Below are 15,474 nucleotides of genomic sequence, written 5' to 3' on the forward strand. Positions count from 1 at the left end.
AATTCCAGTCTCTCATTGAAATTTATTTTTTCATCACTTGTCTCCCTTTCTTTATAAGAAGCCCAAAGATGGGGATTGAAAAATAGCCTCACCACTATACAATACCAACAACCCTCAATTTCAAGAACATTTCAAGATCCATTGAATTCAGCTCAACATTTTCACTAAATAAGGATACCTACAATAACAAAGGTATAAGAAAAGAGAGACCTTTCTTTTCTGATCAGATTGCTTTTAAATTAAACTGCAGAACCTTTTGCAGAGTTGTTCTTGGAAAGCGAAAAATGATGTTATAAGAAAGTGCTTGGCTATAAGCTAGATGATTATCAAGAACTTTAATGGACTGGAGTGCCTGGATTCAAGACTATAAAATAAAATCTTCACCTTAGTGTAAAATTCTAGCACAAAGAACTGTATTTTTCTGTGCACCCGAAGAGTGAAGACACATGGAATTGGTGTAAATACCGTAACTTTAGATGCCTAAAGATGCAGCAAGACATAACAAGTAGCAGTAGGCGTGGGATTTGCATAGAGAGCTCTGGGCACAATCTTGGGTGGGATTCACCTAATGAGTGCACAATGTCTGCACAAAGACTTCCATAGGGCTATCTCACTTCTCTTCTTCCTGCAGCCCCCATTGGGTTGGGAGGGGGGAGGTCAGAGGAACCTTCAAATTATCACATTGGGTAGTAGGGGGGGTCATTCCTTCTGGCAAGCTGAAATGCTTGCACTGATGGAACATCTGTCTTAGTGAGACACTAAATTCTTCCAAATATTTCTTATTTTGTAAACCACTTAGTAAACCGTCTTAAGTATTAAATTATATATATATAAATATATTAAGTTCACTGGGGCTTATTCTCACGTGATTGTGTTACTGTGTACAGGATTGCAGTCTTGCAGTGTTCCTCCTACTTTAGCTCTGGCTGTTGTTATCCTTGACTCCCCCTACCAATAGCTAACTTTCTCCCTGCCTCACCAGCCTCAATGGGCAACAGCTGCCAGCACCCCTGGATTATGCTATAAACATTTTTGTAAGACAGGTAGGTACACAGAGGATGGGGAAGAAACAGCCAAAGAGGTTCCCTGATATCCTTGCTTCTGCAACTCAGCAAAAGAAAAATGCAACTGAGATAATTACTTGTAGCATCTTAATATATATATCGATTTTATAAGATTTCTGACTATACATATATACTGTGTGCATGAATGGACCCAATAGCCAAGCTGAACGCTGAATATGATGAGAGACAGAGAGATGGTACAGCACACAGATGGGAAGTTAAGAGTTAAGAATTATGTTCTGCAATTTCTAGATGAATAACTTCAGCTGTGTTGCATGATGGCTTTTCTGTAAGTCAAGGTTTCCCCAGCCGTAAAAGTATCTTGTGAAAGTGCAGTGCCTGAGATAATATCTTATATGTTTATTGATATGTATTACATTGTCTTCTCAGGGTCTTTTAAAAGAAGACTCATCTAGGAAACTATTAACTTATTTAAATCTATTGGCTTGCTAAGAGCACTTTTGAACAGAATATAAAGCAACTGGAACATGCATGACAAGAACTAGGAGTACTTCACTGTGATAAAATACCACTGTGCCATATAATACCATACCTGTAGTCCACTGGATATTATTTAACTTGCATATTATCTAACTTTATAGACCAGATACCCACTTGAGGATCTTACACTGACAACTGTTAACAACTGAATCGCTCTCATTAAAATTATTAGCTTATTAATTTATTTATGAATCTGTAAGTCCCACTTTCATAAAAATACAGCTGGGTAGAGTACAAGGATAAAATCAACAAAAGATCCATTAAAACACCAATAATAAACACCAATAAATACACATTGGGTAAAAGAAAAAGAACAAGCATGTTGTAAACAAATATGTTCTCAAAAGACGTTTGGAGGGAGGGAGGGTTTCTGAAGAACCTCTACTGGTAGGGGCAGGACCTGCTGCACTAAATGCTCTGTCTTTAGTGAAGGTGAATCAAAACTCATGAGTGTTGCTGAGATCAGAGGATCTCAGCAACTGAAGAGGAACATAAGGAACCAAGATAGTCCTTATGGTACTTTGAGCCCAAGTTGTGATTTATGGATTAGCACATGGGCCTTGAACCTGGTCTCTGTACTTGCTCCTTCAGAGGGAGTGCCACCTTCTGAACAGACAACTGACCAACTTCCTGGACATCAGAACCACCCACCCCAAAGGTGTCTTTCTCCCCAGAATTCAAACTCCATTTGTTGACCCTCATCCAGTTCACCACTGCATCCAGGCACCAGTCCAGGGATTGCAAAGTGTATCCTGAGCTCAGTGCCATTAGCATAGTTTTCCCCTACCCACACACTATACACACAATTTCCATTTTGTTAAAATGTTAGTTTCCACAGTGAAAAATTAGGTGGCAGTGGGGAGGAGAGAGAGAGAATGGCTCGTTAAAATGTGAGTACGTAACCATTTATCATAATAATCTTTAAATTATAGTTTCGAAGCACCTTCTGTGATTGGGAAGAAGTTTGAAACAAAGCACACAAAGTCATATCAGCTGGAGCCCGGCACTGAGAGATTGCTGTGAGCTGGCAGCACAGATGTTTTCATATGGAGTATAAGCAGGAGAAAACGAGCACAAGACACAGATCCTCAACACAAACATTTTGGTTTACATTTATGCCAACACTCAGCCTCCCAAAATGTGAAGTGTGGTACACGAATATATTTGCGACTTACAGAGGAATCATAAGTGTGGGAGAAACAGGGGAAATGTGCCTGTTAATTTTCCTCAACCCCTCAGCAGCTTTTGATATTATTGACCATTGTATCCTTCTGGATAACATGTCTGAGTTGGCGGTGGTTCCAGTCCTACTTGGATGGCCATTTTCAGAGGGTGATGCTTGGGGAGTGCTTTTCAGCTCCATGGAGCCTTTAATGTGGAGTTCCTCAGGGCTCAATTTTATCCCCCATGCTATTTAATATTGGCAGTGGAATGGTCTCCCTCGAGGTGTTGTGGACTCTCCTTCATTGGAGGTTTTTAAGCAGAGGTTGGATGACCATCTGTCATGGATGCTTTAGTTGAGATTCCTGCATTGCAGGGGGTTGGACTACATTACCTTTGGGATCCCTTCCAACTCTACAATTCTATGATTTTATGATTCTATGAAACCCCTGAGTGGGGTTATCTGCAGGTCTGGAGTACATTGTCAGAAATTAAGCTGGTGACACACAATTCTACTTCTTCTTTAAATCTACAGGTGAGGCAGTGGAAGTGCTGGACCATTGTCTTGCCTCAGTAGCAGACTGGATGAGAGCCAACAGACTGAAGCTCAATCCAGATAAGAAGAGGCACTGTTAGTGGGTGATTTCCTAGAACAGATGGCTGGGAGGTTGCCTGCTCTTGATGGGGTCATACTCCATCTAAAGGAGCAGGTATACAACTTGGGAGTACTTCTGGATCCTTTGCTGATGCTTGAGTCTCAAGTGGCTTCAGTGGTATGGAGTGCCTTCCATTAGCTTCAGATGGTGGCCAAGCTATGCCCCTATTGGGGCAGGAATAACCTAACTTCTATCTATGCTCTGGTAACCTCTAGGTTAGATAACTGCAACACTTTGATAACATGTAGGGCTGCCTCTGAAGATGGTTTGGAAACTTCAGCTGGTGCAGAATTCAGCAGGTTGCTCATCAGGGCGGGACAGTTGAACATATTATACCAATCCTGGCTTGACTGCACTGGCAACCAATTTTTCCCCAGGCCCAATTCAAGGTGCTGGTTTTGACCTATAAAACCTTGTACAGCTCAAGACCACAACACCTCAAGGACCACTTCTCCCCATATGAACCGACCTGTACCCTGCATTGATCACCTGAGGCCTTCTTCATGTGTCTCCTCTGTGAGAGGTCCAGAGGGTGGCAACAAGGGAATGGGCCTTTTCTGCAGTGGCTCACCATTTGTGGAATGCTCTCCTCAGGGAGGCTTGCCTGGCATCTTCATTACCTATCTTTAGACACCACCCAAAAACCAAGCCTTTGGCTGATTAACCTTATATGACCCTTTAAATGTGTTTAATGGTTTAATAGTTAATGGTTTTGGGTTTTTTGCTTTCGTTTTATCATGTGTTTTGTGTTCTCATCTTTTATTTTTATGTTGTGAACTGCCCTGTGATCTTCAGATGAAGGGTAGTATAGAAATGTAATAAATAATAATGATAATTTATTCTCTGATGTCAATCATGCTAAATAGTTCTGTAAATAGAATTAGAAATATATAAGCAGCATAGTATATGCAATCATTTTATGTTCTTACATTTGACAATACTATTCAACATCCTAATTTATATTCCCATGAACCTTTCCTCTACTGAGGATTCATCTTGGAGTGCATATAACCAGGGTGGGGAACTGGATCTGGCTGGCAGGCCAGATCTTTATCTCTGCTATCCTCTGTCGCCCAATTTGATAGGTGACAAGAACACTCACCTGCCAGTCACCTGATCGGTGCTGGGAACATGCCTTCAAAACAGCTGATCCTTGGTTACAGAGAGGTCCTTTGAAGCCCTTCAGAATGCAACTTGCATTCAGAGCATTGGAAGAAGAGCTTTGAATACAAGCTGTTTTCTCCAGTCCCCTCATCAGCGCTAGGCAGTTCCTGATCCCAGATGACTGTCAGTGTTTCGGCTGTGTAGCACTCTTTTCAAGCCCCGACCACCAACTGACCCTCAGTGCTTGCAGAGAGCCCTGGGCTGCGCTTTGAAGCCCTGACATTCAGCTGCTTGACGGTGCCTGCACTTTCCCCTTTTGGCCCAGCTGCGACTTTACCTGTCCCCCAGCACACATTATATACAATGTCAGGTGTAGGGTAGGTAGCTGTGGTCTGGCCAAAATAAACTGACAAATGAGAAGGCCTGTAGAGACTAATTAGCCACATGAGCTGGAGGTTCCCATTGCTGGCATGTATCATCCAACTTGGTAAACTGGTATGTTCAAAAAGTACTGCTACAATGATGCACAAATAACATAGCACTAAAAATCAGGATGAAGGATAGCACTGTAGCCAGGAAGTATGGCTATTTAGAAGACTGTTCATAACATTTCCACAGATGGTAAAGCTACCTGCATTAAGGTAATAAATCTCTCACTGAAAAGAAATATGATTTGTATGAAGAAAAGTAGATGACTATGGTTTAAAGGCATTTCTGATGAGACCCAACACAGTTTACACTTAGGCAAACAAGGAAAGGCATGTTGGAACTAGCATGTAGAGGTAGAATATTTGTGCTCATGGCATATTTCCGATCCCCAATATAGGATTACATTAATTTCTGTACTGAGCCATTGAAGAAGTATCTTGTTCCTATTTGCACAGATATCTGGTAGGCCACTGCAAGTACAGGCTGCTGGCTGGCTAAGATCTTTGGCCTGATCCCCAGTGCTGCCTGCTAAAATATATTGAGAAGAAAGTCATCCAGTTTTACCTTTCGTCTAGTGTGATTCAATGGGATTAATTGTACATAACTCTGTTCAATTGCACAGACTACATAATGTACTAAGAGACTCTAAGCCACATATTACAACATTTTAATTTTTTTGTTGATGTTACCTATTAAGTGGCTTTGACAAGTTGAGTCAGCGATGGCGTTCTCTTCATCTTCTTGGAAGTTTTCTGTTACCACTTTGATCTGTGTTGTAAAGGGGGGAACAGTAATTGTAACTGCTTACATATCTCTCTTTTAACAGAACAAAAACAGTGTATTTCAAAACAAATCTGTTTAACTTTTAGTATCTTTGCTATCACCCTTTACTATCCACCTTAATGCAACTCCCACGTAGTACAGCTTGCACAGCGTCCTATTATGAATGACGTTTAAATTGTTTCTAGATGCTTTGCTAAGAACAATACGATGCAACTGGCAAGAAAAATTAAGTCTTTGTGCGAAGCTACGAACATGAGTTTGACCAAACTGTGGGAGGCAGTAGAAGACAGGAATGCCTGGCGTGCTCTGGTCCACGGGGTCACGAAGTCAGACATGACTAAATGACTAAACAACAATGTGATACAATTTTTCAAAAAGATAAAATTTATATATATTTATATATATATATTAAAGAAATACATTAAGTTCTCATGATCCTGTATTTTTCTTCCTCCTCAAATGTTGCATCTTATTAATTTATGTTAAAGAACTGAGGAAATAAAATTAATGTGTCACATGGTATCTTCATTCAGTGCTGCAGTCACATAATTCTGGCATCTTTTCCACATCTATATAAATAAAATGAACTGCCACCTCCGCTGTCACTACCACCTGGGCTGAAACAGATTTTGAATTGAAAAGCTGTTGTAAGAAAAAAGGTTAAGTACTCTCCACTCCATTTCTCCACTCAGCTACCAACACTACCTTTCATCTATAACTGGTTTGCTGCCTTAGATACTATTTTGTCAACCAGTGGTTTAAAGGTGCATGGGCAACTTAAATAGTTTGACATCCAAGGTAAAAATATGTGAAGAAAGAATGAGCACTGCAATCCATTGTGCCCTTCCCATTGTACCATATTAGCTTCAACAATGTGGCTCAGTTCTAAGTCAAGCAAGAATGCTTTCATTATGGCAGTCTTATATTCTACTCTCACACACCTGGCTTCCCAAGGTGCTTTTCCACCTTGGCTGTGGTATGCATATTAAAACTAAAACCACATTGGCTTTAGTTTGGGGGAGCATAGTATCTTTCCTGTTTTTCACAAAATACTCAATGGTTAGGTTCAAAATGGGGCTATTTATGTAAGCAAATGAGCAAGATTTCCAGCAAAGTCCTTGTTTTGCACTCCCTGCGCAAACGATCTGTTCCAACGATGCTAATGGAACATGTTTTTCTTAAAAATGTATATAAAAATCGCCAGGAAACCACAGTCTGAGATAAGTGTTTAAGTGATGGCATAATAGAACCCTAAGCCTTTAATTAACATGCTGAAAAAGAAAAGACTTAATTCTATGGCGCATGAAAGATACACTTTTGAAAACCCACTTTGGAGGAGCATTAAATGTAAAAGGCACATTTGATTTTTCCATTCAGATGAAATTTAAGGCATGCATTCTTTATCAACTTTTGCAAGTGTTAGTTACTGGTTTGACCCTCATCTCTAAATGTACCTTGTATTGTCACAGTGTAAAAAGAAAAAGAAATCATCTCTGCTCAGGGCTTTTGAAAAGGTTTGTGCTGTTTTTCTCAAAAAGGCATGTCCCCCCCCCCTCCTTTTTTTAGGGAAAAAAGAATGCACAATGGGAAATGCTACCACATGCTAGTGTTTTCAATCACAGCTATCTCTTTTTACTGAATTCTCTGCAACGTGATTCAAAGTGAGAAGCCAGTAAAGGGAGAAAAGGACATGAAGACCAGGAAATAATATATGCATTTTAAATGAGATTGAGTAGTACCAAGTTTAGAGGACAAACTGAAATTCCCCACAATTCTGTCATTATTAAAAAAAACACACAACAGATTCCAAAACACAGATTATAGGCACTCATTTTTCTTTCAACCCAAATGGCTTCAACATGGTAATGCAAGCTATTTCATTTACAGAATAAAATCAAGTATTGAAAAACCCACAAAGATGTAGCATATAATATAATCCAATCTTCAAAAACAATGTCCTAATAACACTTTGATTTTCAGCTTAACAAAGTGCAGTCTGGAGAAGGAAAAGGTAATGCCTTTGCAGCGTGACTAATTTGTCCTTAGAAGTTAGAGAGAAAAAAATTAACATTTCTTCATTATTTATGTAGATTCAGAACAATCTTTGTACTTGCCCGATAAAATGAAGTGTGTTTCTTGAAGATATACTTAAAGTCCTAAATGGCTATTATTGTTACATTTGCAAAGACTTCACAAAATGAGACAAAAACTTCTGCAAATTACTGTGCCATTAGACAATAATAAGGAAGTTAAAAAAGAAATTGTAAAAGCAGCATGCTTAAAAAAAATACTTCTGTGCAGTGAAGATATACCCTAAGCTGTCAGCACCATATTAAATGGGGCATAGTTAAATTGAGTGGCTGTGATAAGGGGCTCTGCTTTGCTATCAAAGTTCTAGATCAGTTGGATTGAATTTCCTGCATATTGCACATTTCCAGACTTTCATTCTCTCTCATTCCTTTCAGTGACATTACAAGGGCAGACTTAGATATGCTTATAATTTGTGGTTTTATAATGCAGGGGACATCTACATTTTCAAAGAAAAGATGATACTATAGAAGCTACATGCTACAGAAAGGGGGAGAGGGGAAAGGGGGGGAGAGGGGGAGGGGAGATGGAAAAGTTTTCCAAAGCATATGGATTCAGAATGCAGGTTCTGAGATGTTTTTAACAAATGACCTTGTATATCTTCTAGTTAAAGCTTGCTTTACATGGAAGCACAAATGCTTGCAGACATTTGCCTGATGTTGAGAGCAAGCCACTGATACTTTTAACCTTAAGCACCCTAAACATCAATACTGAGCTAATAGATTTTTCAATTCCCATCATGAAGGGCTTTGAAAATGTGTTTTACCTTTAGCATATATCCCTGAGAAATATGTAATTACTTCACAATTCAAGCTTCCTCGCAGAATGCAGCAGCATGCACGGGATGTTAATCACTCACCTTTTCCTTTTTTCAGAGCAATAACAGAAGAAGCTTAAAAGAAACAACTGTCCAGTGGTGTTCTCAGGGCTAACCCAGATGTGACATCCAACACAAAGTTTTCCCACCCCACACAAACTGCCAGTGCTGGGGACCTGATTCAGATTGGGGTCCTGGTGTGTGGGGCAGTGTGGTGGTAGAAGAAAGGCTACAGATCAATGGCAGAGCACTTGTTTTGCAAGTGGCAGGTCTTAGTTCCAACCCTGGCATCTCCAGGTCCTGGAGGCCACTACTATAAAGTACCTTACTTCTACATATGGAAGGCCTTATATCACAGAGTGAAGGATATGAAGCAAGGCTTAGTTTTCAGGGAACAACCAGCAGGGTAGCTGATATATCCAGAAGGAATGTCTGGGGACATGTGGGTCTCAAGCTATGGAACAACTGAAAAGGTGAAAACTAGGACCTTGAAGTGGGCTTGAAAGCACAGGTAACCAAGTGCAAATTGCCATAAAAAAGGCTGAATATGTTTCCATCAAATGACAGCTATGGGCATTAGTATAATCGGATTCCCTAATCAGGCCATCAGATGCTGACATTAATCCATCGTTCCCCAGCAATGACAAGCATATTTCTACCCTGTGTTGGAGCAGTAACAGTATGGGGAAAAAATAAAAATTAAGGACAGCAGGGTCTTGTTACGTACCACTGCATCATTTGGTATTTCCATATCAGCCTTTGTTTTGCTGGTTTTCTTCTGGTTTCCTTGAGTGCCGACAGAGTTGTTGGGAAGAGAAGAGCCCTGGGAGCCGCCCTTCGACACGCTCCTGTAGGAAACATTATGTGATCCACTTTCTGTCGGCTGGGCTGCTTTCTTATCAACTCTGTAGGTGGAAAGTGATTCCTCTGATAAATTACATTGCCCTTCTTCAATCACTCTACTTTCACCATTCCTTTAATGTTTAACGTAACCTCCCTGCATCTTTCTCCCTGTAGACCTGTGAGTGATAAATGTTTCTAACTAGCCTTGATCAAATCTGTCACTTGCAATTTCAGGTACTATATCAATTTAGTCTTTCAACATATAATGATTTATTTTAAATTTTCTATGACTGGGAGGCAAATTGGAAAACACACTGAACCATTATTGCCAAATGTCTTTGTGGTCTAAGGTAGCCTAATGTACTTAATTCTGGTTGGTTGCTGTATGTATTTACTAACAATTAACAATAGCAAATTTTTAGAAGACCTTAAAAACAAAACAAAACCAGGCAATGCATTTCCTCCCATACTGCTATGCCTACAGGGTTTTTTCCTAGGAAAAAAATAACCTTCTATGGCTTAATATTTGTATTAGCTTTTATAAGTCTTTCTATTCTTTAATTTCAGAGCCCACTGACCTGGTTAACAAAGAGCAGATACAAATGATCGGAGCAGCCATGTGGTATAGTTTTTACTGGGCTATGCTATTCTAGGAGGCAGGTGGTAGTAGAGGGGTTTCAATTCTGAATGCATGGCCATATGCTTTTAAAAAGCTCTCTTGCTATAAAAATAGTATGCCACGGAAAAGTCTAGGCTCCTTGACATCCTACTCTCTGACATCCTAATATTGCCTGATTTTTCACAAAAGGAATGATCATTTTACAGGTATGGTGTATCCAGTTATCCAGAATCTTGAAATGGTTTATTCATTTTATGTTCTATATCCTAATTTTCTACCTCACGGGCGTCAGCACAAGTAGCTGCAATGGAAAACAGACAGACAGAATAACTAAAGCAAATAATAATAAACAAAGTGGACTAAATAACAGAAGAAACCACGAGAAAAGAGACAAATTAAACAAACCATTTGTCTGCTGAAATCCTGTGGAGCTGGGTGGTAGTACTGAGGTGGTATAAAAATGCTGCTAAAGTGGGAGTTGAGCTAATCTCACTAAGAAAGGAACTTCATATCCCAAGTGCTACCAGAAAGAAAGCTCTCCCTTGTGTCATCACCAGTCAAATCCCTGGGATTGACGAGACATGGAGAAGGCTGTGCAGATGCTAGGCCATATAGGGTGTTACAGGGCTCCTCATCTACAGCTGGAATCTAGAGATAAATGAGAGTCAATTTGTGGAAAGTTTGTGGGGTCGTGTTTTTTGGGGGATGAACAGCTTACATGCTCATTGCAAGGTGCTTCCAGCTACTCGGTGCTCCTTGCAAGTTACTTTTTAATGTCAGCAGGATTTTATATAGCAGCTTGTGATGTGCCATAGTAAAAGGGATGAAAAGGGATGCTGTTTGGAAAGAGAAAACAGCCACACTGTACATATTGTGAGGGCATGCTTGATCGTGGCATAGTAAAGTGTGTTCTTTGTGCTTTCCTACTAAAGAAACTAAGATGGGAGTTTGAATGAAATGAAATCTACATGCCTTCACAATATCTATATCTCAATCTACATTTCCAAAAACCTTACCTGTGTAAAAGCTCTTTCATAAAGCTGTCTTTTCCCGAGTGTGTGGTGGCAGAGCTGTTCTTTTGTTCGCACCCAGTTTGGCTGAGGTTATTGTGTGTGGCTTTTGTCATTTTTTTCCCTTTTGGAACACTGTCTAAAATACCACAATTCAGAGTTTTCTTATTTATCTCGTTTTCTGCTTCACAGTGCTGTTCAGTCTTCTTTTTGTCTTTTCTTTTTTCCGATTTTGTTTGCTTGCTTCCAAAAGCTAAACCCTTCGGCTCTTTCTTTTCTATTTTTACTTTAGAAACATCAGCTTTTCTACCACTCAAGGCTGGGAGCTTACTCTTTCGAAAACCAAACCAGCTAGCAATAGAAGGCCCCCCACTCTTTTGTTTAGGCTCAGTGGTAGGGCATTTGCTCTGCCCTTGTTCCTTCTGCATATTTTCCTGGATGCACAACATGACTTTTTCTTCTATCGTGGGCTGTAAAACAGATGAAGCTGAAACCTTCTCCAAGGCTTCAGATGCCTTTATGCAGGCTTCTTGCAATACTACCTTGGCTGCTTCGTGTTTATGAGGAGATTGTGTGCTGTCCAGATTTTTCTGAAGTGGCAAAATTTGTTCTGATGAAATACTAGTTGATGACTCCAATGCCATTTCTGCTTGTGTAACACTTTTTCTGCTTACTGGTTGATGCTTTGAAATTCCGCTGGCCTTTTCATCATGGAAAGATTTACTTTGGACATCTCTCTGAGATGGTGATTTGTTGTCCTCAGTTTTTGAAATGCTGCAGAATAAATCCCCCTTTGGAGACATATGGAATGGTAGTTTGCTTGGGCTACCAACTTGACTGCTGGAACTACTCATGCTTGCAGAAGAACCCTGTCTAGAATAAGAAGTTTCTGGAACTTTTGTCGTGTTTGAAACCGTATCTGACATCACTGCTGAACCAGGAACAGCTCTGATTTGTAATCCTTCCACAGCAGAGTTTTGCCTCGTTAAAGAATTCCCTCTTTCAGATGTGTTTGTTATGATCTGGGTCCGAACTTTTCCTAACCCTTCTGTGGAAGGTATAGGTGACTTTTCCCCTGTGTGAATACTGAAACTTTGACTTCGGGCCTTTGCTCCATTCATACCAAGAGCAGGCTTCAAGTATGCCTTACTACTAGAAGAAATGGATCTCTTAACTAACCTGTTTTCCAACCCATCTCCTCGTTCTATTAAGCAGCAAGTCTCAGGTGAAACAGAGGAAGCTGGATTCATACCAAGATCCCCAGCAAAACTTTCTTTTATTCCATTCTCAGCACTCCTTAATTCAGTGTCAGCTACGTCTATGGTGGTTTGAGCTAAAGATTCACCCTGCCTCCGTTTGGATGAATTCACACAGCTTTTGGAGGCTGCATTCATACTGTCTTTTTCCTGCTTCCCTGGTATAGTGGAACTCTTTCTTAGGAGCTGAGGAGATTTTATGAGTAATTTAAGTCCTACAGGCAGATGTGGTTTCAGACTCTTTTCTGGTATATTTCCAGCATCACTTCCCTGAGACAACAGTGATAATGGGGAGTGATTAATCTGAGGCAGAAAAGGTTTCCCAATCATTGCTGGCTGACAATCTGGTGATGTGGAGAATCTGTTTGGAAATTTATTTTTCTGAGGTACTTCAGTGTCCTTAGGCAGTAGTCCATTTTGCATTAGATCTGTATCTTGTGACGTGCAGTCTGGGGACACATCCTTGGAATTACGTTCTATATTATTGCAGGATACTGATTGGTTTGAGGTTTTAGGAGGAACTTTCTTTGTAAACACTTTGGGAATGACTTGGCACATTGTGGAGGGTTGCTCTGATATGCATTTGCTTTGTGTAAACACCTCTCCTTTCTCATTGAAGTGATTTAATTTGACTTTATGTGTTGAAGGGAGCTTGTTAGTTGGCATTCTATGCACATTATGAAAAATGGACATTGAGGCCGTTTTCAGTGGTGACATGACTGGACTTTTTACTGTCTCACTGGGAATGCTTGCTCCTGGCTTATTGGGTACAGGTGGTGAATAGTCATAGTTTGGTCTTATCAATAGTGACGTTGACCTGCCTGGAGGAGGTGGTGGTGATGGAGATCTAGCTTCTACAGCAGGCAAATCACAATGGATATCTCTAGTAGGTGGTTCTTCACAGTCAATTGACTCAATAAGATGTTGATGCAATGAAGCTGATTCTGGGACCTGATTCTTGGGCCAATCTGTTCTGTCAAGCATTTTAGAATTTTGCAGAGGGTGCACCCTTGAAATAAACAAATCTACTTTTGAATCAGTATTCTTAGTGGGACTCTGCACTTTTTTGAATCTTGAACATTTTACAGATTTCTCCAGTGTCATAGGACAGTGTGATGAGGTGCTAGTGGAATATTCATTCACTGTGATATTTGTTTTTTGTGGCGAGAACTTATCTCTGCTCGGAATTTTTGTCAATTTTTGGTTTTGGTTACTGCCTGCCTGCATACAAGATGGAGACCTAGGCTTGGAAGAAATACTGCAAACTGGCTTCATTAGCTTTTGCTGTGGGATGTTGTGAAACAGGGGTCTTTTGGGGAGTAAAGGAGACTGACTGTTGCATGTAGTAGGGTCAACTGCATGCTCATTCTCTAAGTTATTTGGGAGAGTCTTTCTCTCAATTTCATTATCAGGTGCTTGCAAAATGCTGTAGTTCTTAGCTTCCATTGCTTTTTGGAAATTAACTATTCCCTGAGGTAAACATTCAGTGTATTCTGCATTGGGCCCAGTACATGAGTGGTTGATTGAAATTTCATTTCTAGTTACAGTGACAACTCCAGATTGATGTGAACTGAATTCGATAGGTTTGCCATCTTCAGCATCAAATATAACAGTAATGCATTCTTCTGAAGAAGTCTTCTTTATAACTTTTTGTTGCTTAATGAAATTACATGCCTTTGGCCTAATGCCCGAGTGAGTGAGTACCTGACTTGCTTCTTTTTCTGAAGATACATGCTGGCAATTTTCCTTCTTTACACGCACATCAGAATTCTCTGTGTGCTTGTCAACAAAAGGAGTTAATGACAAATCTGATGGGCTTTTTTCATCACTGCTTTCTATATGTAATTCGTCCAGGATTTCATTGTCATCAGTATCTGAAAGGTGTAAATTAAGGTCTCTCCAGCTTATGCTAGCAAGACTTTTATCTATTTGCAACACAGGCAGCTTCACATTTGTGCAAGATTTTCCTTTTGACTGAAATTCATTGACAAAACTAGTCAGTTTTTCAGGTCTCTCTTTTGAATTAAAATAAGAACCTCTTTCTGGCAAGTGCTTTCTATCAGGCTCCCAACCAAATAGGCTGTCAGAAACGCTGTGAGTTAATTTATTACAATAGTGCCTACAGTCTTTGCTCGGTACTTCATACAGTAATGCTAAAGATGAAGACTCATCATCCGCATCCTCATGTGAATCTGAATCATACACAAAGTTTTTCTGGTGATCAATGCAAATGGCCCCCATTTCCTCTGGTGTGCAATGTACCTCTTCTTTATGACTGCTGCACTTAATGCCAGGGGAGTATATTCCTTCATTAGAGTCCATGCAATCTTTGTATCCCCATTTGGATATAACAGAAGAAGGCGGTTCAAGTAATATTTTGCGTTTCTGTAACTTCTTTAGCCCTTCCAAAATGTGGTTTTCCTTGATACGAGTTGGAGGTAGATCATCAGCAGGACTGGAAAGGTTGCTGGGGAGCGAAGAACCAATGCTTATTCTTTTATCCCAGCTCACTGACGACTGATTTTAAAAGAAGTAAGAAAGAGTTATTACCACAGAAATTAACAAACATTACTAAAAAAAGGACAATGTTGAGCTACTGACTTCTCTCTCATTGCTATGGTTGTACATTGTACAACCATGCTAAAATGGCCACACTGTGGAGCTTGAGAAGGCCTATGGTTTTTATAGTATTTTTTTCCTACAGATAGTTCTGTTACAATGCTATAATAAAAAGAGGACCTGGCATACAAGGGATCAAGGTCTGCAGCCCTCCAGATGTTGTGGGACTACATCTTCCATCAGCTAAAACCACTGGCTATGCTGGTTGGGGCTGAAGGGAGTTGGTAGTCCAACAACATCTGGAGAGCACCGTGTTGGCTTCCCTTGTTGCTCTCGTCAATTTTGTGTTCAAATTATGTGGCATCACATACAAATATCTTAAAATATTATAAGCTACTAAACTCATCCTGTGCGCCTCCATCTGGCCCATTTCAATGAGGCCTAGGAATGTAGACTCTAGCTAAAAGATTGCTTCTGTTGCTGGAGGTGCCTACAGTGTATTTCATATTTCAGTAAATATTAATAAGAACAGGTGTGGGGAGTGTTAACAAGAGGGGTAGTACCTCTGGTGGGGGACATGCTGT

The 15,474-nt window shown here is 40.1% G+C and overlaps 1 protein-coding gene across 11 annotated transcripts in view; it reads right to left on the reverse strand.

The window, feature by feature from the left end:
- Window positions 1-15,474, reverse strand: part of NCKAP5 (NCK associated protein 5) — a 617,165-nt gene that overhangs the window by 78,392 nt on the left and 523,299 nt on the right. For all 11 annotated transcript variants that reach the window (XM_081921458.1, XM_081921453.1, XM_081921455.1 and 8 more), the window contains 3 exons: window positions 11,082-14,848; window positions 9,331-9,508; window positions 5,605-5,683 (listed from right to left, as the gene is read on the reverse strand). In XM_081921458.1, coding sequence (XP_081777584.1) covers window positions 5,605-5,683; window positions 9,331-9,508; window positions 11,082-14,848 — 4,024 coding nt within the window. The remainder of the gene's footprint in view (window positions 1-5,604; window positions 5,684-9,330; window positions 9,509-11,081; window positions 14,849-15,474) is intronic.

The sequence above is a fragment of the Podarcis melisellensis genome, assembly GCF_964234715.1.
Source record: "Podarcis melisellensis genome assembly, chromosome: 1".
In the NCBI taxonomy this organism is placed as follows: domain Eukaryota; kingdom Metazoa; phylum Chordata; class Lepidosauria; order Squamata; family Lacertidae; genus Podarcis; species Podarcis melisellensis.